Source organism: Neolamprologus brichardi, chromosome 22, assembly GCF_056152115.1.
Source record: "Neolamprologus brichardi isolate AB-2024 chromosome 22, ASM5615211v1, whole genome shotgun sequence".
Lineage (NCBI taxonomy): Eukaryota > Metazoa > Chordata > Actinopteri > Cichliformes > Cichlidae > Neolamprologus > Neolamprologus brichardi.
In genome coordinates this window covers 27231895-27258594 of record NC_142124.1, presented here as the reverse complement: position 1 = coordinate 27258594, position 26700 = coordinate 27231895, and the positions used below count along the sequence as shown (strand labels likewise).

Genomic DNA, 26700 nt, shown 5'->3' with positions numbered 1-26700 from the left:
AAAAGGAAGCAAGTGAAGGCAGGAACAGGGATTAAATATTGGAAGTTGAAGAAGGAGCAAAGCACAAAAACGGATCCTGGGTGGTAGGGAAGAGTTGCCTGATATCTGGGAAGAAGGTGTTGAAGGTTAAGGATGTAGGTGATGATCAGTGAACAGAGAGCAGCCAGTATTGGTAGTAGAAGAAGAAGAAGATGAACAGTAGGCAGAAGGTCTGATCTGATTGATGGATTTTTCAAGTCTTGAGGTTTGCTCCTGGCAGCTCTTCCTAAAAAGTAATTTTTGTAATATCTCTGAGCTTTGCTTGAGGTAATCTTGGGATGAATTTGCTGGGATGTCCACCCCTGGGAGGACTGTGTCACCTCTGCTTTTACAGAGGTCAGTCCTTTTTGGGACGATCACTTAATCAATAGCACCTGGCTCCTACTTAACCTCTAAATTGGAAGCAATAAGGCTGTACTTCATTTTTCACGAGTGCGCATTGAGTCCTGTGAAAACGCTGTATCCAAACTACCTTCATGATGGACAAATTTAACGGTACTTTCTATAGGTAATCATCTGAACTTTTTTAGTGCATAACAGTTATTGATGCTTGATTGGGCTTAACTTGTTTGTGACATGTTTTTCCACATCAATGTGAAAGTTAGGTTGATTCTTCTTATACAGACTGATGTTCAGTATCATGTTACTTTCTGAAAACTGGTGACAACATGCCTTTAAGGAGCTGCTTTCAGAGATAAAATGTCAATGCTTATGAAACATGTTTTATTGTTCTGTGGTATTCTTGCGTTTTAGCGTGGGTGGATCACAATCACTATATTTGAACATATCGGCACCAGGGCCTAATAAAGGCTCTGCACCTCAGAGAGGCAAATGATGACGTTTGAACATTGTATAAGCCTGCCTTTGATGGAGCTGAACTCTCACCCTGAGCGTGTGGTGCTCCTGGGCCAGATAGGACAGGATGTGGGGGTTGAACACAGCGGCCTCCAGGAAGCAGCTCCACAGAGCAGCCAGCTGGAAGCAGAGCTGGCTTACGTCCCTGCTGATCTGCTCCGCCACCTTCTCGTGGCCTTCTTGCAGCTGAAAAGAAAAACGCAGTCCTGTAATATTTAGCTGAAAGTGTTGCATTTCAAAGAACTCCCAGAATAAAGCATGCACAAGTCCAAGGCTGCGTGATTGTCCTGCTCACATATTTATACCTACAAAGAAAACAGTATCTACAATCTGTCTGATATGAAAATGACTGTGGGCGGATTATTAATAGGAAATTTATATCCAAGTATGGAGTGGCAGTTTGCCTAGACAGCGAAGAATTGTCAGATCCTAGATTGACTGGTTGGCAGCTGCTCAACTAAACACTAATCACGACCATTTTTACTGGTATCATCTAATAGCTTCATTATACTGAAAAGCTCCGGCCTCATAAACAGATTTTATTAAATGCCCCAACATATTCTGATTAAGGCACATATCAATGCACACTGTGATGCCAGAAAAACACAGAAATTAAAACCAAATGCAGAAAAACAACCAGGGTAAAAGCACTTAAGTAGTAACAAACAGAGTGGGAAAGGAGTGAGACGGAGATCAAGCTGACAAAGACTGAAGTAGAAAACCAACTAACTGCACACAGCATGGAGAATAATAATAACAGGTGAACGCCATCAACAATGACAGGACAAAAAAATGAGGGAACTAAAACACTTCCTTTTTTCAGCTAAACTAAAGGAAGTAAACTGAAATAAGTACTAAGAATAGATTCCTGCACATAAACATAAAGATCACGAGAGCCTGAACTCTTAGTCAAGCTTTCATGTCATTTCTTTAAGGAGCTTTCAGGAATAGTTCTCCAGGATTCACTCTTCTTTGGATGTTGGCTGCTTTATGCTTTTTGGTCAAGGTGAACACTGTGCACACTGTTAAATGGACTGGTTCTTATATAGCGCTTTTCTGCTCTCCCAGAGTACTCAAAGCACTCTATACAACACGCCACATTCACCCCATACACACCCATTCACACAAGCACTATGAGAGCTTTCTAACTATCATTCATACTCTGATGGATGCATTGGGGAGCAAGTCGGTTAGTACAACACGAGGATATTTGTCATGCCAACTGGGGGAGCCGGGGACCAACCTTCCAATCAGCAGCTGACCTGCTCTACCTCCTGAGCTACAGCCACCACAGCTACAGCCACTGTTACACTGTTTCAGTAATGTTGAGGTCCGAGCTCTGGAGAGGCCTGTCCATGACTGATGATGTTCCACTGTGTCTATGTTTTTACTGCAGTGTGTTTGGGATCATTGTCAAGCTAAAAAAAGCTGTTGCCAATCAGAACTCCAGTTATATCTGTATATCTCTCATGACCCACTCAATGATTTGAACCCCAAACTTATAACCACTACTTATATCATTAGGTCTGCTACGTCTTATTTTGTCTGACACTTGCTCAGTTACCTCCAATTTTTTAAGAGCACATTGCACACCATGATGAGATACGCCAAGTTTTTGACTAATCGCTCTTTGAGAATCACCTCACTGGTGTAAAAATACTATTTTATAAGTTGTCTTTGGCATTTTTTGCAGATTCATCTAAACACATGGAAGCAAATTGTGATTTTCTTCACAGGCTGCTCATAACAAAGTGCCTATAGATAATACTTAAAAGTCTTTCTTTGCTAAGTTTCTGTTATGTCCGGTGAGAACACTGGCTCATCCTGTACTTGATTGCTTGATAGTTCATAGGTCAGTGTTGAGTGACTTAATAAATGGTCAGTTAGAAGGAGTGGACTAAATGTCTAGAAAACTTTTGCTCCAGATCACTTTAAAAATTAAGACGTTTGATTCCTTAGAAGCACATAACAATATAAAGAAATAACTTTTTTAATGTGAATCTATTCTTAGCATGCTGGCGCTTTTTTGTATTATAATAGAAACAAACAGGAAACAGCAGGTACTATGGACTAGTGACATATCAAAGTGAAAAGTGACAGAGGCTGCTTTGTTGGTTAAACTCTAAAAAAGTAATGTTTTCTTACATAGAGCTCTATAATAAAGTATTTTTGTTATTGTCAGTGTGTGCTGTGCATTGATGAGGTTAAAAATAAAATAGCGTTATGTCAATAATTCACATACAAGTAATGGTTTGATTGATTGTTAAGTTTAATTATTTTTACTTATAGATTAACCTGCATTTTTCCTACTTTTTGTTTAATAAAATATTTATAAAGAGACAATAAGATGAGATATGTTTGTTACTATCATACAAAGGCATGAACTTACCTGTAGCTCTATTGTCAGCTGATTTAGAGTTTCTTCTACAGGCGACGCATCTGTGGGAATAAAGATATTTGGGGAGTTTTAACTTTCATTATCCTGTGACAGAGGGTCATACACACATATAGTTTGAAAATCTTATAAAACAAGTTAAGCATATGTGCACAGTTTTAGATATGGACAAGCTGAAGTGAAGGGAACTGAAATGGCTTGTTTTACTGAGTGGCTGCACGAAGCTTCGTCTAAAAGGGTAAATATGGAAACATTTACATTCACTGCTTAAGACCATGTGATCAAACTGTGCTCAGGAAACTGGAGGTTACAATTAGCATGCTTGTACTCCACTACATATATACGAAGTTAAGGTTTTAGGGGAAATAAAGTGTCACTGTACCAGAGTCGGAAAAAGGTTTACAGAATACACAACAAGTACTCTAAGTACATCAAATAATAGCAGTACTTATAGTTTAGTTTTCAGTACAGGTAAACTGTTTAATGTTAGTCCTCTATTTCTATTGGGGTGATTTTAAATTACTTTCTGACAAGGTCATTAAAATAATACTTTTTCTACAGTTTTAATCATATTTTTTTAATAATTTACATTGTCGTAAAAAAAATAAACAGTTCCTGCATTATTAAAATGTTCCAATATGTTATTTTCAGATCTCACTAGACTTTTAATGACGAAACAGGTCCAAGGCTTTCTATATATGTGCCACCTGATTCCAGAGGAATCTGCTGCAGCTGTGGGATCTCCTTCATGAGTGCTGTGTAGTACGTGTGCAGGCCTCTGTGTGCCACCAACAGGAGGCGACAGAGTCGCCGGTGCCACGTATGAGCTCTCTGCAGGCAGTTTTCACTGGGCACATAAAAACTTCCCTGAGGAGAAGGACAGAGGAAATGTCAGCTATTATGTAGGTCACAAGTCGCCTCTCAAGTATAATGTCCTCTTTTAATGACAAACATGTACACATACTTGAACTTAACAGGCTCTATTATAGCCTGGTTTGAAGGTTTGTTGCTCTGACCTCTTAGTAATAGAAGCTTACTTTTGCAGTCACAATAACTCCTTGGAGGATCTGATACAATAAAACAAATGCCTCTTAAACACAGCTAGCTGTGAGCTGCAAAAGCAGATCAAGACATTTATGTGGCACATGTGGATGTATGGCAGGTCCGAGGTGTGGGAACTTGGCCCAAGAAGCAAAGCACTGTTTGGAGAATAGTCTTTTTAAAATCTGTGCAACAATCTGTATGAAATAGTATTTAACTATGCTTCACATTATATCCACTGAACTAGAATCAAACGTCCAGACACAGGTCCTTTGTTTGTGCCTGTAGGTAGATATGGTTTTGAGTAGATGAGTCATCCCCCAAATAGTGCCCAAAAAATTGCATCTCCGTCATGAAAGCACCACCATCAGTTTTTTCTGAGTGACAGCTGGTGTAGAAAAGTTGTTTTTATTTTGCACTTCATCCAAAAGAAGGAAACTGAAACTCAGAATGTAAAGGGTGCGAGTCATCAAGTATAACAAAAACAACTAACCCCTGTCAGTGTCTGCTGTGGCTCACTCATCTGCCTGCCAGCCCATTTACCACTGAGTGTTTCTTTCTTACATAAATAAGTGTATGCTAAAATGTAGGTGAAAAGCTGCTTGACGAGGAACCAGCACATAAAAAGAGAAAGAATAAAAACAACAAGATCTGGTAGCTCAAGTACAAACCTGATCGGCCAGTAAAATCTGGGCTGTAATATGGGCCTTTGTTCCAGCAGATGGCTCTCTAACAATGAAAGACGGGCTCTAGCTGTGCTTCACCAAAGCCGTTAATAGCATTTGCTGGCACTGTGCAACCAACTACAAATCACCAAAGCCTTGAAGTCTTCTAGAAGAGACAGTGGTCTAAAAAGACTGTATCACTTTAGACGTGAGTCATCACAGTATGCCTACCACCATCCATGGTCCCTGACCCCAAACACTCATCAGAGTTCTTCCCACCCAGTGCCGAGATTTTTGGCTGCCTCTGTGGAGCGTAGAGCTCCAAAAGGCATGTGATGCCTGAGTATCAGGACATACTGTAATTTCCCTCGAGCTAGTAAAGTTGCCGGCCCTATCATCATACCTGTGCACACTCTGTAATTGCTCCAGTGGAGTATACCCGAACCAGGAAGGAACACCTGTATGTTTTCTTCCATAATTCTCTTTAGCTTTATAGAGGCCCGCTGGGAACAGTCTGTAAGCGAGGTGCACCGAAAAATAGCTTTTTTTCCCCTATAAACTAGTCATTACCCTAAAAGCACAGTTTCTCTACACACTAACAATGGTTAAAATCTGCCACAGTTCACCTGATGTCGATTTCTGCTTCTGTTTGCTGCTTGTTTAATTTGCTATGGAGCCGTTTACTTCTGAAGCATGCAGGTAGCGTTTCATTCCAGTGCTCCAGTTTTGTGTATAATTTTTACAAAGAAACACCAAATTTTTAAAAGTCTTATCTTACAGCAGAAGCACAAGATTTAGACAAAATGACACATGTTAAGGGGAAATGCTGGAAACTAAGTGTAGCCGCAGGTAAAAAGCTGTAAATAAATGAAGGTGAAAGAGTCTGCAGCGTTGTGTGCAGCTTTCACCTGCAGCTATGTGGTACGTGGCGCTTGCAAGCACAACTCATTACTGTGATCAAACGCAACCCCCCCGCTTGGCTAAACGCTGAGCTTATTAAAGCGCCCAGCCAGGGGTGGGAGTAAAAACTGGGAAGAGCGGCAAGGTGGCGTGGGGGCCTGGGAGCTCATTAGGATTTACTGTGCAGACCGTGACGTTCACGGAGACCTGAGAGATGCATGTTATAAAACCTGAGGAAAAACTCTTTGTACCTTATGTTGGTGTAATTACCACATATACACAAGAAAGCTAAACTCAGTAAGGAGCAACAGCCCCAAAATATAATTTTTGGATATGCGGTGATACCTGAAAAGAGCAGCAGTGATTCGAGTTGCGTTGGGAATACACCGCTGCATTGGGTTCTGCAATTCTTGGAAGACTTGAAAAAGGTCACACTTTTTGTTTCCTTTTGTCTGCTCAGTACTGTTTGCTCCGAGTCCAAAGAGTCACGAGGACAGGCTAGCTGTGCAAAGAGATGCTGTGTGGCTCCTTATCTGTAAACTACGCAAACTAGTCTAGACAGGAATCTATGTGAGATTAAACTATCATTCACCCATGCTTGGTAGAAACACTGCATTGTAACATATTGAAATATAAAACATTTTCTTCTAGTTTTAGGACATGAATCTTCCATTTACAGGAGAAATGATGGTAAATAAGTGGCACTGTGTCTCAAATGCACCCACACAGTGGATCGACAAATGCACAAAACCTTTTTATGAGTCTTTTGCAAATAAGAAATCGCTGGAATCACCACTCTGATTTTTAATGATATCTTTTCACACTGGACCCTCTGATGAGGCCTTTTCGGGCTCGCTTTCCATACGCTTGACACGTCTGCTGTATACTGGCTGTGTCTCCGTACGGCTGCAGATTTCTCCCTTTTATCTGCGAGCTGTAGGGCTTGTTAACCAAAGTGCTGCATTCTCTCCTATTGACAGCTAGCTACACACTCACAGACTCAAGGCTAATTACACAACTAAAGAAAGAAAGAAGTTGTTGAGTCACAATAACAAATATGAGTCATGGGTGTCTTTTATCACCTGCTACTATTGAATACAGCTTTTTACTAATATATGCCTAGGTGAATAAAAGGCAATAAAATAAATTTGCTATAGGCCATATATGATCATGATTAGTAATTATGATAGATTAGTATTTATTTCATTGTGAATCTTAAGTGCGCTATAAATAAGCCAGAAGCATGAGAGACAGCACCATCATTTCCAGTGGGAGTTCCTATCAATTCCAGATGCTAAGCCTGGAAGCCTACAAGCCTGGGCAAGCGGCTTCAACAAATAGTATGAAACACCACAGCGCTGCACAGTGATAATCACCACGTTGGCCTCTGGTCTTAAAACCTACAGGATTCTGCATAGTGCCAACAAATGACTGATTCCGAAGGACAGACAAGGTCTGGAATCTGTAATCCAAATCAGGACGACTCCCTTCCCAGCTCAAAATCCCGTTGCTTCTGGATGACATGCCCAAGCAAATCCCGGCTAAATCTGTCGGCCTCTGTCCTAAACCTTTCTGTTTACGTCATCGCTTGGCATTTAGCTGCTCGCTGACAAAAAGAAGAGAACAACCAGCTCAAAGGGAGACATTTGTTTTCAGCTTTGTGAGACAAAATAGGCTTTGACTTTGTGTGACTTTCCATCTGAAAGCAGCTGAACCGCTAAAGGTTAACACACCTCAGAGACGACAGGTTTGCAGTAGCCAGCGCCGAACACGAGGTTCTCTACAGACATGGCGGACGGGTCGTTCATGCTCTCTGGCGAGCCCTTCCCAAGCCAGGAGCCCTTCCCCGTACGGGCAAAGCTGGAGAGAGGGCAGGGATGACACAGCAGGGGCAAAGTATGAATATGTTTGTGTTGTATTTAGTGTTTGTGACTCTGAAGGAAGACGTGAACTGAGAAATAAGAGCAGTTCTGCTGCAATCAGTCAAGTGCTGCAGTAATCTATGTAATGCATGTTGGAACATCGACTATGACACTGACGGCTGAATTCATCAGATGAGTGTTTGGAAAATTATTCATTCAGCTCGCCAAGAGATACATTATCAATCGCAAGAGATGTGCCAGCAGTTCAAGCTCACGTTCTCGCCTGCTTGACTGTATGGGTTTCATTTCAGTTAAAATTTTCACTTAAAAAATTAAAACCTGCTCATTGCAGATGTTTGACCTTTTTTCTTGAACACGTCTCCAAACAGCATTCAAAGCCATAGATTACAAAATGATTAGCGGATTAGCAGATTGTGCAGTGAAAAGAATAGTTGGGTTCCTGAGATCATACCAAATCAGATACAAATTTGTGTAATGTGAAGATTCGGGGTCTGCAGGATGCGAAACAGTTGCAAGCTTTCCAGACGTTAGTAAGTAAGTAAGTAAACTTTATTTATTAAGCGCTTTTCACAGACAGACAATCACAAAGCGCTGTACACAAATATTAAAATAAACAATAAAATCAATAGACAATATATACAATGTAAAAGATCAAATGTAAATAATGTAAAAATATAAAATATGTAGATCAACAAAAGGCTTGTTTGAACAGAAGAGTTTTTAACTGTTTTTTAAAAGAATCCACAGAGTCAAGCAAACGTAATTGTAGTGGTAAACTGTTCCACAACCTTGGTGCAACAGACTGAAAGGCTCTTTACTTTACCTGAGCAGGGGCTGATGTAAGGCAACCAGTGAAGCGTGGATGGAGACAGAAATGACTGACAGGTGGAAATAGTCGAACATGACAGGGACGTGGTGGTGGAGGCCTCTTCGCGGGTGGAAATGGAGGCTGAGGGTCCGACTGCTGATCAAGGGGACAGTCGCTATATCAGCCAACCTGAGGGAGTAAAAACGAAACCCAACTCTTTAAGTGAAAATCGTCCTTTTTTGTCACCGTCCATAATGTTTGCAGCTGTTCCATTAGAATGGCTCATCTAGCAAAGGACAGAATAACTAAACAACATCATTGATGGAAGTACTCAGATGTTTAATTAGATAATGCTACACTGTAAAGTTCTCCGTTGGTATATTAACTTAATCAGGAAACCCTAATGAAAATATTTACAGTTAAAGTTTTTAATATGACGAATCATAACTGTTATTTATGTTATGAGTAGACTGTAAAAACTAAGCAGAATTCCAATGCCTGCTTTTTTCAGCACTGAAAATGAGAATGAAATAATAGATAAAAAATTTAAATCTGATCATCTTTGTATCTGTGCCAGAGAGTGCAGATTAACTAAAGAAGTGGTTTTATTGCTGGTAGTAAAAGTGTGACCCTGGAGCGCCTAAAACTTCTCATTAAAAGGAGCATCTCATATTTAAGTGAGTGGGAAATATCAGGGCGACTGCCTTTAGCAAGTACCAGTTTTAAATAACTGGGAAAGCTGCTCACTCATAATCCAATATCAACAATGATGATACAATCTAAATATTTCTTCTTCTTCCTTTTGTCCCAAGCAAACATACAAATCCCTGTAGTCATGGATCGTATGCCGTATATTTGTGATCAGGTGCTTAAAGTGATGTCTAGCAGCCAAATGGGAAAGTCGCTCACTTCACATCTCAAACACACACCAAACACATATTTTCAAAGTGGTTCAGAAACTTACTGCTGCTCATTGTCAGTGAAATGAAGATCCAGCTTCAACTGAAAATCCACCTCACTCAAGGCCTCCTCCACCTGCAAATGGGAACGACAAGGGTTGTTGATGCATAAATATTGAAAGACCACGGGCACAAAGGAATCATAATCACAATCTTTGTATCACAGAACAAACCAAAAAACCCATGTAGACAGGTCAAGTTCAGCTACCTCAACTGGTCCCTGTCTGCCAAGGTGACCACGCCCCTAACTACAGTGTCCAGATGTATACAAATCTATCCGTCCACACAGTTATTATGGTGGGAAAACTTTCCACAGAAGCCAAATCCCTTTTTACCAGGTTTCTAAACATGCTTTTTTATGGTGTAAAATAAAAATGAACGTGGGTTAACTCGCTTTGGACATGGCATCAAGTGGCCCATGAGTCTGTGAGAGTTTGGTCTCTGTACCTTTGCATTAGAGTATTTTAATTGGTGTTCGATTATACTTATTTACTTCCACCTGTTTATTTGCTAACCAAATGTAGCATTGACATCACATAGAAATGTTACTGCACCTTGCTAATCAAGCTAGTTAGCAATAGCTGATAACCAGAGATGGGCAGTAACGCGTTACCGTAATCCGATTACTTTTTTCAAGCAATGAGTAAAGTAAGGGACTACTATTGCAAAAAAAATTAATTAGATTACTGTCACTTTCCCGTAAGCACACTGCGTTACTGTGTTAGTAGACCATGATTTTGTTTGTGAGAGTGTCTCATGACAATTACGTAAAAGCGCGCGACGTCCGTGGCAGCAACAGATCAAGATAGATCAATAATGGATAATATGGAGTGCGGGAGAGAGTATGACCGTGCAGCGTTTAAAGTATGGACGTACTGACATTACTTTGAGCTTGATTCGGTAAAAAGTGACAAAAACATTATCATCTGCTGTACACTCAGCGTGGCAAGAAAACTTCTTTCTACAGCAAAAAATTTTACTTCAAATCTGAGCAAGCACCTAACACGCTGCCACGGGAATGTGAAATTCACAGAGATCCTCCCACTGACATGACCGCTGCAGCACTGGGCAAACCTCCAGGTTACAATAGATATAAGAGCGACAGGACTTAGTGCCACTAAAACATTATTTTATGTTATATGCTGGAATATGCAAAAAAATAGGTTTAACTGTTAAACAAAGTTCAAGTCAAAGACTGTTTCATATAATTACATTTTGCAATAAAGCTAAAAGATTAAAACTAATAAAACAAGTTTTATTAGTTTTAATAGTTTTCACTTGATTCAATTTTATATGATGGATTGTGCAGAAAAAATAGAATTGGGCTGAAAGGTCTATTGCTTTAGTATGTATTCGGGTTGTGTATCATGTAACTAAGTAATAAAGTAACTATTTACTTCTGAAAATAAATAATCAGTAAAGTAATGGGATTACTTTCATGGAGAAGTTTTTTTTAAGTAACTTGACCAACACTGCTGATAACACCCAACAGCTTCCACCCTGGCATAATGGCGAATGCAAAACTGAGACTTCAGAACGGAAATGCAACAAATCAGTGCAAGAGGCTGTTGGGTGTTTCACACAGAAGACTAGACTAGTGTCCATATCCAGATTTAAGCAACACAGGTAGGCTGGTAAAAGTCAACGTATGTAGATTCTGATATTTCACAAAAACATATTTTTTTTTATAAATGCCATTTCTAGATGACAGGGTTCAAAAATCTCCCAGAGGTGGATGTGACAGCTGTAGCCTCAGCTTTCACATTATCTTTGCACTCATCAAACCATATGGCAGCCACTTGTGCTCTGTGGAGAAGGATCTGACTTTCATTTATTTACTGTCACTCACGTGAATGGAGAAATTCTGAATTAATGAAGGGGAACGGCCATCACACGGTACCAACAAGAACATGATGGATTTGCTGCTATTTGGCACAGAAGCTAATGTAACCAACCTTGTTTGCAATTCTGATTTAGCCACTTTAGTGTTCTTTTTGATTAACTGTTTATGTTCTCTGTATTCCGGCATTTATGTCTTTCATGTGGGCTGAAAAAATCAATTACTCTCATGTTCAAAGTGCCGTAGAAAATAAAGGCATAAATCTGAACAACAAAGTGAAAAAAAAAAAAAAAAACGGTATTAGGAAACTACAAAGCCGGGGCCGAAAATGGATGCAACAGACTCTTCTGAGGATTGGTGTGCAGCGCTGTTAAATTTTAATAGAAGCAGTTCCACTTTTGTAGCGCTTACAGTAAACGTATAAATCCATCAGATATTGATGGTGTGATTGATTAAGAATACATCGGGTGTGCACAGGGGAAATGAGAGGCTATTTTCGTCTGCGCTATCTGTAGCTGTGAACAGCAGATAACCTCTGGAAGGTTAATGAGCGGGGAGCCATCGGGAGAGCTTACAGATGAAATCTGATATGCCTTTAAGCTCTTCTGTCTCCACACCTCCACAGCAACACCTACGTTTAATGAACATTTCTAAAATTAGTTGTCATGTGAGACAGAAAATCCACATTCGGGCAGAAGCAGGAATCCTTCCACAGTAAACTAGGCGTATACACCACATGTCAGGGAGCAGCTGAGCGACGGTTTAGAGTAATGTCAGCGTGTGAGCTACGGCTATCAAATGCATGATTAGCTTCAAATGAGGCCATCTTAACGCTCCCACGTCCCAGCATCAAGCCCGTGTCACCGCTGTCACTGCTGATCAATTTGAGCTCCGGTGGCTCCCACAGGCAAAAATGGGCAGAGTGGATTCTCAGGGTCACGCCCACAGTAAAACAGAACATCAATAACTGTCAGGTAGGTTTACACACCTGATCAGTTGAACTAAATATGGCCGGTCTGGGTGCACAGGCACAGTCTTTCAGTTACATAACATTAATTTCACGGAACGAGTCTACGAGCTCGGTGACCCTTGCAATGGTTGAGTGGTTATTATGATTAGGACAGAATTCCTTTGAAAAAGGCAATTAACCTTTTCCAGTGAATAGCTGTTGTTATCTTTCAGGGAACCAAACTCCTGTCAATCATTTCATCACATTTAAGAACCGCTAATGCCTCCGTTAACAAAAAAAACTATAGTGTGCCCTCAGACCCTTAAAGAAAGTATTGGAGACAAGTTCTAGGCCTGAAAATGAAAGCCAGCTGTCAAAAAGTTGAAAAGTTCAGTTCTTCTAATATTCCACTTCAGACCTACTCCAAAAGTAAAATCAGTGCCCATTTAAAAACATCTGTTACATTCAGTATCTGTTACATACAGTTCATGCATGTAGCTAACCAATTAGCAGCCATTTAATAGTTAAATTAATATGACCAATGCAATCGCAAAAACAGTTGCTGTGTCTGAGGTCAACTTAGCTTTCAATAAGTTTTATTGCATTTTCTGGGTTCATAAACATTGAACAGGAAGTTCTGAACTGGATTTCCTTTAACGTCTATCCAAGTATCCGGGCTACACTGGTAGCCTCAGAAAATTAGCTAACGGCACCAAAGGGCGAGCCATCAGACTGACCAGTAGTTTCAAAGATTAGAGCTACATTAACTTATAAGCTTTGTTTATTTAAATGCATTTTTATCCCTGTTATAGCCATCACATGAAATGTTTACCCAGAACATCAGTGCAAACTGTTTCTAAGAATATGGCAGCTGTAACTGTGATCAGTCTGCAAAAATCCCAAATCTGTTGCTGTCTTCATACACAACTACTTCCATTTAGAGTTCAGCCATAACTCATAGATCTGAAGTACAAATTCAGAAATTCCTCTGCTGCATGACGGCACTTTAATTTCAATTTGCTATAGCTGCCCGGCAATCTTGCTTTTCAACAGGAATCTATAATCAGAATGCAAACAGTTTATATAAGTTGAGTCGAGTCCCTACTGTAAAGTGACGTGTCACTGACAAGACTGAGTCCAATTGAAAGCAACATATTAGCAATCCATCTGCTTTATTTGCAAACCTCCGCCTTCATCTGGATGAGCGTGACTGCAGTTAGTCTGAGTCGGACTGCAACTGTTTGGAGATAGGTTGCCTCCTGCCAGGTGGCCTGTGCAATCGTCAGATGAGGGTGTTGCGCACTGACAATTACTTACAATTGGTTCCCAATAGCAAAACAATTTAATGCAACCACTGGGCGCCCATCGATTGTTCCTAATCGCACGGAGGTGGATACCCTATTTTCATTCTACAGTCAATGATGCTTTAGACATCTTAAGCTCTGTTAGACAAACCTTACAAGTCAATGTTTGCAGAAAGTACATCTTTGCAAATTGAGCCGTCTTTGGCCAAAGAAATAGAACGGCTCCGACACCCCTGCTTTAAATCTATACAGCTATAAACAGATAGACTATATATTTTGCAGTCTGAACACCTGCAAAATATATAGCACCGTAGTTTTTCATCTTTTATTCCCTGTTGTGTAAAATATCTGCTGTGATTAAGTGGAACGAATGTGTGTGTTCTGAACAAGGAGTATCGTTTGTGTCAGATGATAAAAACAACAAGTGCAGAAGGGAATAGAGAATGATGAAATCCATTAATTACGGGCCATTTAATATGCTGTAAAGCTACAAGTTGCTATGGAATAAATAAAAAAGCGAGCAAATGGCAATCAATCCACCCCCCCCCCCTTTCAAACTGGATATTTGTCTGTGTGTGTGCAGAAAATGTCACCAGCATGACTCACCCGTTCTCCGTCCAATAGCAGGTGGACTTTGAAGTTCATACAGTCATTCACCGATATCTCCTCGTTTCTGTACAGGATCTGAAATATCCGGCTGAACACGGTGCCGTCGTAAACCCCCGCAGAGCTGAAGCTGCACTCTCCTAATGTGGGACGCAAAAGCACAGCACAGTGACAGCAAGTGCAATTAGTATCCACATATGATAAGACATAGATCCGATAGACTAAAACAAGCACTAAACACGAATGTTTAACTGATAACGGGAGCTTTCTCAGAGCTCGCTGTCATGACTACAAACAAACAAAACATCACTTTATGTTTGCACAGCATCAACGCGTTTGTGAGGATCTACACAGTTCTTGACATTTGCACATATTTACAGACACTCAGAGGCAAGCATCTACGTTTAGCTCTAGAACCAAGTGATGAAATCTGTAAATGAGTTTTGGACCAAGAACGCTAAAAAAACAAGAAATTAAGCAGCAAAATGGAAACATAAAAAACGGCAGTTCTTCATGTGACCACTTAGACTGGTTCAGAAAGCAGGTCAGCGCACACTGTTAACAAAAAAAAAAACATTCGGGCCTCTATGAGTAGGTTTCCTCTAAACCTGTATTCACACTGGCTGCGGATGCTAGAGAAAAAACCTTCCTGCAGTTGTATTGATCAGTTCAGAAATTCTTCCACAAATAGCGTAGTTGCTGCATGATGGCAATTTAATTGCAAAATCCCACATGTACCTGGCAACGCTCTGTTATATCGGAATACATATTGTAGAACAGAACCAGAGTCGAGGCCCTGACTACAAGGACACGTGTCACAGGTGAGGGCAGACTGACTCGGGTTGACTGCAACATTGGGTGATCTGTCAGCTTTTATTTGCAGCTACCTCGAAACACCTAAAAAATTGTGATGCAAACAGGAAACAGAGAATGTTCAGTGTCAGTGTAAAAGCTGTTGGTTTCAGCAGTAAGGAACAACATTTACTTTGAAAGGTGAACATTCTCCATTTCATTAATCCATGGACAAATGGCACATGTTTCCCAATCGTGGCAGTCTGTTAGCAACCAAAGCAATCACAGTGAGGCTGTTGGTGCAGCAGTCAATTTCGCCCAAGGACAGCCAACAACCTCCAGAAACTACTCTGGAGTTTTTCTAAGCAAAGTTACCGCTTGTCTCTAGGCTTGTTTAACTAAAGCAAGGCAAAGCAAACAGCTGTGGGCTGTTTTTTTTATATTTAGGTCTATCGATGTTGCTCACATCAAGTTCAACTGATAAACTTTAAAGTCCTTTAAATTTCTCGTTGTGGGAATGCAGAGCCAGTAGTACCTTTAAATGTTTTCAAGGGAAAACTAATAAATTGGATTTTATGTGCAAAAATTATATCACACATTTTCCCCCAAAACTCACACGATCTCAGAGGCAGCCCATTGTTTCAACTGCCATCATCGTCCACGTCGTAGCACTTTGGTGTGCGACGCGGTGGCTGTTTACTGTGTGCTACTAGCGCATTTTTTCCTGGCAGCACTGCAGAGCTGCTGTCCAGCTGTGAGCCGTGAGAGGTCTTTGAAATCCCCTGCTGAGGTTGTGCTCTTTTCTGTCTCGGTCTTACTCTCCCCCTCTCTGCAGGCCTCCTCCCGATAATGCTGTCACTACTTGCAGCATCAAGCAGCCCCAGCCAGGGTGACGGATGTGTGGAAGCACGAGTGCTGTCAAAGGCTTGGTGGATGTGTGGCACAGACAGCATAATCCCTCTGGGGATGTACTTTCTGGGGTAGGAGTTGTTGCGCGGTGTTAGCACGGTCTCCTTACAGTTGCATGAATGTGACTTTGATGTTCTTGTTTTTATTTTGTTTTTGTGTAGGATTCAAGCTCCTGTTTCAAGACACATAAGCAGATTAGAAACTCGACACCGTGTGCTGTCATTAACATAAATTATTCTCTGTGTCTATTTGACCTGTGAAGGACTCATCGTTTCCCTCGGGAGCCTCCGTGCTTCACAAACGCTGGATTTCTCCCTTCATGTGGCCAGAATCACTAAATCAACAAACTGCACCTGCTGCAGTGGCTACTCTCACACGCTCACAGATATTATACTTCCCTTTCAATGTCTGTTTGTACTACAGACTTGATTAAATGATACAATACGTGTCGAGGGACTTTCAGTGATAAGGCCTTGATAAGAACGCAGCATAACTGAAATAACAGCTTTGACACATCTAGCAGTGCTGTGCACACTTGAGGTGGAAAAAACACTAAACCACCCGTAAAATGCAATATAACAATATTATGAAGCCTTCTTTCATAAGATTGAAGATCAGTTAAGATGGAAACTGATAGTCGGTGTGACACTATATTGTTTATAGTTTGTTTATACAGAACTGGCACTAAATTGGCTGTAAGCTATTTGTCATGGCAGTCACATGAGGCTGTAGAAGAAAAAACCTTTAAATATAGTATATAACAAAATTTTAAAAGTTGCATTTTCTTACACATTCGGTAGAACACACTCACACACCATATATTATATATATAATATACATTATATATATATATATATATAATTTAAGACTTACAATATATATATATTAAACTGTAATTTTGCTGGTATCTAACGCTAATTGATAAAAAGTAGTAATATCATAATCTACTATAATAACACTTCTGATTACTTATTTTAAATGTAAATATTGTCTATATGTCTATATGTTAGCCCTGCGACAGACTGGCGACCTGTCCAGGATGTACCCCGCCTCTCACCCTATGACAGCTGGGATAGGCTCCAGTGGTAGTGAATGGATGGATGCCTATTTTTAAGGAAATATTAAGCATCATCAATCCCAAGGTATTTTTTTTACTCGGGCTGACAACATCTTAAAATGAAAGTGTTCTTATTTGAAAGTAAAATGATACTATTTTTGATTGAATCAATATAGATGAGAGGGTGGCACATGCTGCCAGCCCCTCCCAGGGAGTTAGAATTACTCCAATTAACTGAAGGAGCCTTTAAAACTCACACAGGCAGTTCAAAACATGTAAACAGGAAGGTTCAAGCTGACCCACATGTTCATTGACAGAATCTGGTAGCTGTAAGCGGCAGTGCTGACCACTGTTCCACCGTGCCATAAACATCTTGGTGTTTTACTCCCAGTTTTGACCAGTTTCTTTGTCCTTTTTCTGGAATAGTCGTCCAGAAATTTGTAAGAAGCTAAACCTATCTGACACAAAATGACCGAGCATCATCAAACTAACTGCATATTCACATGCCATCAGAAATCACTCGGTTCTGACACTCGTCTGGTGTACTGTGCTTCTCACAGGTACTGGACTGTTATCACATCCTGCACATTAAAACCTGCTGAAACGCCCTTCAGCTTTAGCCACAGTGCTTCTGTGCTGGAAATAATCAGCTTACAGCCTCTGCTCTGCATCTGCTGTGTGTGTGTGTGTGTGTGTTTGTTTGTTTGTGTGTGTGTTTGTGTTCTGCCTATCAGTAAAGCACACAGAACTCGCCACACAGATTTGCTCCTCATGATATTAATAAGAAAGGGCATCTTAGTCGGTGCAGTAGGAGACGCCGTAAACAACACTCCAGTTCTCCCAGTTAACATTCTGACTTGAAAATCCCAATCTTACTGCGCATGAATCACAGTCATTAAATCCTTCAGCTGAGTGTGTGGCACGATCCTTCACAAGTAATTCCTTTTTTTTCTGAAGGGCACAGACAATTGAAATGTCAAGCACACGCTTTCAAAGAGGACACAGTAAGGGAATTGTATGATGAATGTAATTGTTCTATCTGTGGCCAGAATGGCAGCTTTATGTTTATGATTCAGTCTGTGAGGTATGCAGGCTCAGTGCATGACCTTGTGGAAAGAGCTGCAGAGGAGAGGGGAGGGCCGCAGCCTTCCAATTACAATATGCATGCAAGATCGTCACTGTAATATACGTAGCTGCAGTGTTTCTTGCTGTCTACATATGCTAATGGCTGGTGAAACATTGCAGTGTAGTCAGCAGCTTAGATATTAGTGCATCAAAAATGCACTATACCAATCTATATCAAGTGCTAATCAAATGTATTTGATTATTTGATCATCAGAAAGTGTCACGCCAACTATTAAAGCAAAGGTTTGGGCCGTTTGCTGCTCTGTAGCGTTCAGGTGAGCATTAACACAATGGAAAAATTGTTCGCGGAGCAGATGACCCAGCAAATACACCCCAAGATCAGACCATAAAATTCTCAGAGAAACTGCAATAAATCTAAGAGCTGCATTTCAAACTCCACAGAGCTCAGTTAGTGTCAGACGTTAAAGCTCATGATAGTACAAATATATAAAATATTGCTTATATAAAAGAATTGCCCGGAGAAAGTCTCTTCTCTCTAAAAAACAAAACAGGACTGAATGGCTTAGGTTTTGCAAAGCTGCATTAAACACAGTATATCAACAAAACAGCCCATGCCAGCTGTCGAGCATGATGGTGGAGGGATAATTATTTTAACTTGTTTTGCAGCCACAGGATCTGGAAACCTTGAGTCAACCATGAACTCACAAACATGAGCATATATCAAAGTATTCTAGAGTCAACGAGACGCCATCTGCCTGACAACTAAAGCTTGGCCCGAATTAGGTTATGAAACAAGATAATGAAACCAAACACATGAGCAAATGTGAAAGTCTAGACATCAGCCTGACTGAAATGCTACAGCGGGACCTTAGACTAAATGGTAAATGGCCTGTATTTATATAGCGCTTTACATATCCAGTCATTCACCCATTCACACACTGGTGATGGCAGCTACATTGTAGCCACAGCCACCCTGGGGCGCACTGACAGAGGCGAGGCTGCCGGACACTGGCGCCACCGGGCCCTCTGACCACCACCAGTAGGCAACGGGTAAAGTGTCTTGCCCAAGGACACAACGACCAAGACTGTCCAAGCCGGGGCTCAAACCAGCAACCTTCCGATTACAAGGCGAACTCCCAACTCTTGAGCCACGATCACCCCTAGCTTAGCATGCTGGAGTTTTCCTTACTGTATATGAAGAAGTATTTTATAAAAACCGCAATTTGTGAATTTGAGGAAAGTTACATGTTTAAAACAAATCATGAGCTCAAGCATCTACAGTCACCTGTAGTTTGGGGTAATGTGTGGGCCTACAGTTGTGTAAACAGGTAGCATTCTGTCAAGACACAAACTGTCATTATTTAAGCAGCTTTTAGGTGAAAAGACTGAATAGTAAGCACCATTAGGCACCTCTAAAAATGAGTTACATTATTAAATACATTTGTGTCAGCTAATCTGAGCTAAAGTAACAAAACTGAAGCCTCCCCTGTCTGGAAAATGATCTACTCTTTCTTTACAACATGTAAAAAAGCTGATCCTCCAGGATTCAGCAGCCCTAAAAATAGACAAACTGCTATTCTTCATTTCTATTCAACTTGACATTATGGTGGCTACTTGGAACCAACAGTAATGAGGGAGCAAGAAATTCTTCTTAATCAAAAACCCCGTGCCTCCTGTCACTGTGTTTTAGGTGAAAACACTGACACATCATCTTTACAATCACGCACGCATGGTCAGTTTGGTGTTGCTGGTGGTGCTGTCCTCTATAGCAGTGAGAACACTGACAACAGCTACATGCCTGAGACTAATATCCCGCTCCAAAAGACCAAAATGCCCTCACAATCTAAAACATCCGAATGAAAACAGTAGGCTGCACTGTCACAAGTACAGCTGGTGTACACACACACGCACACATACACACACTGCTCCAGTCATGATAGGCTAAAAATAGCCAATATTGAGAATCAGGATTGGCAGTGAAACAGCTTTCTGCAACGCCACAGATCCACATTTTGACAGTTAGGTAGGTTTGGAAGCCTTCAGTCACAACCTATGAATACAAATATGGACGCAACAGAAGAAGAATATTTCATGATCTTTGAGGAGCCTGAAAATAATTGTATATTTGTATAGGAATGAAGCATTCAATGTTCACAAAGCTTTCACTACAGTGTATTTTTTGGTGATTGTTTACACTTTTTTTCTAATTAAGTAGGAAACAAATGTGTTTTAGAAATTTAAAGAGCTTTTTCAATACATGGACATTTTCCTTAAGATGAGTTTTTCTATTATGCAGCACAGTGCAGCTTTAAGCCTGCTTTGCCCTTTTCAGCCAAGACTAAAGACTTTCCCTGGATAACTGGAAATCCAATACAATTTTATTAAACGTTTAAGAGTTATTGTTTGAAATGTTTCAAAGCTATTTTAGATGCCAGATATTCTGCAGGATGAGTCACTCAGTTTTTAAATCCTAAATCACATCGGTAAGACGGGGCCATAAAATTCCCAGACAGCTCTCTCTCTCTTTACTGTAACCTTTTGTAAATTTCTGTCTTTTATCCACAATAGCAGTGAGAGATTACAGTGCATTTGGAGACAAATCTGAGTACTCAGCAGTCAAATTGTTGGTTGTTTTATTTTCCTATCGTCATTATTATTATTGTTATTATTATTATTACTATTATTAACATTATCATTTGTCATCTGTTGACAGCTCTACGTTAAGAAAACAGTCACATCTTTAATTGATAGTTTTTTAAATATAGACATCTAAATTTTATATTCAATTTTTTAATATAGTGCCAATTTAAGGTGGTTTAAATGCTTAGGTAAAGATGCTCCAACATTAGAGAGGACCACATGTTGAGACAGTCCCTAATGGTAGGGAGAAAAACTGCTTTTAATAGGAAGAGACCTCAGGCAGGCTCAGGGGTCTTCAGCTGACTAGAGAGTAAGGGGCAAAAGAAGAGAAAAAAGGAGGGCATGCAATAGCAGCATATAAATGCAAGTCGAGTCAAAGTACGTGAGTGACAGTGGTCGATGCATCATAGGAAGCCTACAGCAGCTTAATGGTTCAGGATTTCCAAAACCAGCCTCAACAGTAAGCTTTAAACAGGAAAATTGGAGACTTAATCATAAAAGTAGAGAAGGCGTCTGTCTTCTGAACCCAAACTGGGAGCTAGCTTCACAGGGACCTCCCATTCTACTTTTGGAAACTTGAATTATATGCTAGAAGAATACATTTAAGCTCAATTCTGGATTTAACAGGAGCAAATAAAGAGGAGCCAGTATGTGAGAAATATTATCTTTCCTTCTAGTCCCTTCTATCATTCATGCTGCAGCATTTGGGGTCACTTAGAGGCTTTTCAGAGTGCTTTGAGGACGAAGAATTTGAATGTTCCAGCTTAGAAGTTTAGAACAACTGCATCAATTATTCTTTCAGGATCGCTCATAGACAGCATATGAATGTGCAGATGAATGAAGACTAGTTTAGAGATTTGATTAACCTCTTATATCCCTGCAAGGTTCAAATCTTGTCCTTTGTATCCAATTTATACCTGTCTGATTTGAAAATCTTAAAAGAATTGTGAAACCAAGACACATCTAAGTGACTTGATTTGAAGGGTGACATCTACTTTTTCTTACTTGCATGTTACTGAAATGTAATCTAATACTACATGTTTCACTAGTCACCACTGGGCAGGGCTCGCAAAATCGCTAGCCCGACGTCCCGGGGCTAGCGATATCTCCGGTCGGGCGACCAAAAGCTATATGATTGCCTGACGGGCGTGGCTGAGATTTTGGTCGCCCGACCGAAGATATTGCTAGCCCTGGGACGTCGGGCTAGCGATTTTGCGAGCCCTGTGGTGTATGTTAAGAGGTTAATGTTTGAGTTAAAGCACAAAATAGCCAAAAATAATGCCAAGGCTCCTTACAGTACTACTGAGGGCCAAGGTAACACAACAAAAATCAAGCCTTAATGTCTTTCAGACACACCTGCAATTTAACTAACTGTATTATCTTGGTTCATAGACAGATATAAATGAATATCATCTATATAGCAATAGTGATTTATGTAGTGTTTTCCAATAATACTCCCTAAGAGATGAAAATATAATGTAAAGGATATTGGTCCCAGTATAGAACTTTGTGGAACTCCATGACTTATTTTGTGCGCGAGGAAAACTCTTTGTTTACCGGAACAAATTTGAATCTATCAGACAGATGCTGAAGTAAAGTGTTTTTTACAAATTGACTCAAATCTGAGACCATTATTTTTTTTTCTTCTCTTTTTCTTTTTAAAGAAAAGCATTCTTTAAATCGACCCTGATGATCTCATAAGTATTTAAAATGAGCCTACTGTGGTCACTAATGATGCTTCTTTTTCTTTTATCAATCTCACAAACCTCAACGTTGCATTTTAAATCCAGACTGGTCACGCATGTCTGTAATAACAATAACAAGTTCCAGCCTGCAGCTAGCAAACCAAACCATTACAATCACTCATAGATGTGCTTCCCCCATGGTGAATAAAACTGAGACCATTACTGAGATCATTAGTAACCTTCACTAGTGTTGTTTTTTGCTATGATGCGTTCTAAACCTTCACTTAAACTCTTTGTTTATTTGAAGACCAGCTTAAAAGACTCTGGTACTACAATACTACAGGTGTTCACATCCAGGCCATGTAGAAATGACTGCAGTGTACAGAATCTTATTAAGCTTTAGCTAATATTTTTCATGAAATATTAGCTATATTCAATATTCAATCTTTTTCAAAAACACAGTGTGTTAACTGAAAGGTTTATTTGGTCTAATTTTCTCATGTCTGGTAATTTATTAATGCAGGTAAATTTGAAGTCTGTGTGTTGTTTCTCAATGCAATTTACCTTTAACTGTTAGAAAGTCATTCAAACAAGTTTAAAAAGATCCAAAACTGTATGAAAAGATCGATCAGAAATGACCACAAAACAGCCAAACATGGTTGTAAAAATATTCAAAAAGAGAAAAATGGTGAGGCAACACAGAACAACCTTTGTAGTCACAAACTACACACAGAGAACAACACTATATATGAAAGCACAATGACTAAAATGTGATGCCAACTAACTGCTGAGAGACACCAAATGGCCAGAAAGGGACAATGAAGAAATTAAAATGTGACCGTGACCATGAAAAAGCACCAGTAAAATGACCAAACATGAGGCAAAAAAAACAATAACCATGGTCTAGTACCCAGTGTCAAACTAAAGTATTCAGACTCCACATATGCTCCACCATCTATTTAACAAAACTGCACAAACAGATTACTGAACACAACACAGCAAATTAAGAGTTCCTCCACGCACCAGAACGAGTGGTAAAGTTGATGTGTGTGTTTCTCAGAGTGTGAGGAAGTAAACATCGTCTGTCTTACCTGCATTATCTTGTGTTGTTGCTATGACCCTGTGGGGCACTCGAGGGGAGACCTTCAGCCCTGCTCGTATCTGGTAGAACCTGAGGTGGTGGATAAAAACAGAACAGTCACGCTTAATGAAGCAGCACTGCTTAACTTCACCCTCTGGAGTCTGAGAGTAGGTGAAAGGTATCAACACAACTTTAAGCTTTAACAATTTTTTGTATGTTTATTTTAAATTACTTTCGATTTACTGTCTCTGTTTGTTCTCTTTGTATGTTTATTGGTTTTATTTTTATTTTTTATCTTTATCCATTTCCTTAGTGTTATTTATCCAGTGCTTTAGATCCACTTTATTGGTATTACAGTTTAATTGTTTCTCATGGTTTGTTTCTTTTGATTCAAGAGTTTCTCTGTCTCAGGTATATATTTATATAAGTATAGCTATATTTTCTGTGCCCTTAGTTTCCTTTTAGTTTCTAGCTTTGATAACAGTTTCTCCATAAGTCCCTTGGCTTTCTCTCCTGTGTCAAGTCCTGTCTCTGTGTGAGGTGTTTCCCTGTTTAGTTATTTCCTGTATTATTGTTTCAGACATGCGTTCCTTGTACTTTGTCTGTATTTTTGTCTCGTTGGTGCTCTTTGACCTTAATAAAGGTTTTAGTTTTTTATATCCTTAGTATTGGCTTTCGATTCCCATTCCCACAAAATATTTTCTTGAATGTTCTTAAGCCCATCTTTCATTTAACTTTGCAGTTGTTTGTAAAACTATTCTTCAACTAAAGCCACTTGAAGTCAAAAGATGTTAAATATCACATTTTCTAGCCTCTTCCTAACCATCCATACAAACTCCACACAGAAAGGCCCTGGACACATGGTGGAATCAAACTCAGGCCCTTCTTCTATGAGGCAACAGTGCTAAACACCACGCCACCATGCTGCCCACGCCAATTTCTGGCTAATTAACATTCAGTTTGCATGTTAGTATAGTGGAAGTGACAAGAAAATGGTACTTAAAAATTGCATAAAATTGTCTGTTCATATTACTGTGTTCACCAGGCCCACTTGTTTTGTAGTTAAACACTGGAGCAGAAGTTGCTAGGACAATTAACAATTAAAACAATTAAATAAATGGTTTGGAGGTAATGTATGTGTTAGCTAAGCCATTTCTGGAACATAACTGTACATTGTACCATGTATTTATATTAGTATGATAAACTCATTTAAGATATTTGCCACTTATAGTTTGACTTGCTGAAATTTCAACAAGTGAAAAATGCAGTTACAGATCTTTGTAACTACATTTTTTAATAACAAGAAGATCCAGGGAAACTGATTTAAGGTATGTGCAGTTTTGGCATTGTGAAATTCACCTGGAGCCTGATACAGAAAGCTTTGGCTAATTTGGCTAACTTTGCAGCTCTTGTTTAAACCAACTTATTGCAGTAATCCTGTTTACTGAAATTGATTAGAGTCTTTGTTTTCAGATTCTAACGTGCTTTCCATTAACTTAATGAGAAAATAACATTAAAGCTACACAAAGTCGCCCATCGATTGCACAAATATTCTTATACTATTAAAGAATTATTGACATAGGGTTATTAATTAGGTAAAAGTATTGGAAAATATCTCAAATAGGGTTCATTTGAAATGATAAACAGTCTTTTTGTGTTAAAAATGTATCATTTACATTGAATCATTGTGACCCAAAGCAGATTTGGGTAAAACCTTCACATCATTAGCAAGTTGAGACCAAAGCATGGCTGTGAACTTGATTATGTCATCAGTGTGTTAATGACAGCACTCGATAGAGAAGATGTCACAATACAGAAAATCAAAAAGGTGTTTTTTGGAAAGAAAATAGGTCAATTTAGTGATCCCTTCTTACTCATTTGCTATGTAATGGCAGAGATGTGTAAACAGCAGTGTTCCATGAATAGTTTTCAACAAGCTGAATTGTTTTTATTAAAAGGCTAAATTGCAGAAAGCACAGAATACTGAATAAGAAAATGCACCTGTGTTTTTAAAACTTACTTTTCCTATTACAGTATAAAATGTAAATGCTGCTCATCGCCATTTTATCCTTTGCAAATCAAATGCAGATTTAATCAGTATTCCTAATGCAATCAGTGGACAGCTGTGTGGCCCACTAGTCTAGCACAGGGATTAGTATTGACTTAAGAAAGCACATTTCAGTGTGGGAAGATGTGTAGATGTTGGTAACTAAACTATTCTCTGTCCATAGGGCTTCATCTTTACACTGGGGTCAGATTTTGTTTCATGCTCACAACGGATCTCTTCTGATATCACAGAGCAACGTGGCATCGAGTAAAAACAAACATATTAGTGCACTCAGCTGAAGGGATTATCGTGATAAAGCTTTAGCCCATCACATTTGGAGAGGGAAAATCATTTTGATAAAGCTGGTGTTTCACTGAGCCAAATGACATGTTTTAATCTGCAGACAGAGCAGGCTACACAGGGCCCTTTTAGTCTGGGAATATCATAAAAACTGCAACAAGAAAGAAGAACTACCTCTATCATTAACAAAACCTTTTAAACTCCCTATTTGTAAAGCACTGGATGTAGCATCTGTCTTTTTCATTAATAATACTACATTATATAATAATAGGAAGATGAATTTTCATTACAGTCAGTCTGCTGGGGGCTTGTGCATGTGACATTTTGCAACACTTTACTGCAAACATTTCCTCTTAGGCCTGTGCATCGGCTAGCAATAGCAGAATTAGCAGCTACAACACTCTAGCTAGTTAGCGCCAGTTTTGATATAGCTTTTGGACTTTAGCCACATCAAAAGCTTTAGATTGTGCTAACAAATTGAACTAATGTTTGAACTAATTTTAATTAGTTGCGTACACAAGCTCCGTGTCAAAAAATAGCATTGTTATTGTTCTATGATGAAACAAACAGAGATTTTGATATTAGCTAACAATGGTTGCATTTAACCAGCAGAGTATTTAACTAGCAGCAGAAATAGAAATAGAAATTTTCCAGTAAATTAAATGATTCAGGATATGTGCACTTTTTAAATACTATTAAATATATATAAGAAAAATTCTTACCCCCTTTGAAAGAGATCCACATTGTGAAACTTGTGCAACTCTAGAGAAAACTCCACTGTTCCCTGTACTTCAGACATGATATGATCCCACTCATCACCTGTCAAAAAAGAAAACAACCAATCAATATGATGTATAAG

The 26700-nt window shown here is 39.5% G+C and overlaps 1 protein-coding gene across 2 annotated transcripts in view; it reads right to left on the bottom strand.

The window, feature by feature from the left end:
* fam135b (family with sequence similarity 135 member B) overlaps positions 1-26700 on the bottom strand; it is a 50966-nt gene that overhangs the window by 18387 nt on the left and 5879 nt on the right. For both annotated transcript variants that reach the window (XM_006795264.2, XM_006795265.2), the window contains exons 2-10: positions 26564-26660; positions 23505-23584; positions 14245-14384; positions 9551-9621; positions 8602-8775; positions 7629-7755; positions 3997-4156; positions 3284-3333; positions 925-1080 (exon numbers count right to left, since the gene is read on the bottom strand). In XM_006795264.2, the coding sequence (XP_006795327.2) occupies positions 925-1080; positions 3284-3333; positions 3997-4156; positions 7629-7755; positions 8602-8775; positions 9551-9621; positions 14245-14384; positions 23505-23584; positions 26564-26640 (1035 nt within the window). In that variant the 5' untranslated portion in view covers positions 26641-26660. The remainder of the gene's footprint in view (positions 1-924; positions 1081-3283; positions 3334-3996; positions 4157-7628; positions 7756-8601; positions 8776-9550; positions 9622-14244; positions 14385-23504; positions 23585-26563; positions 26661-26700) is intronic.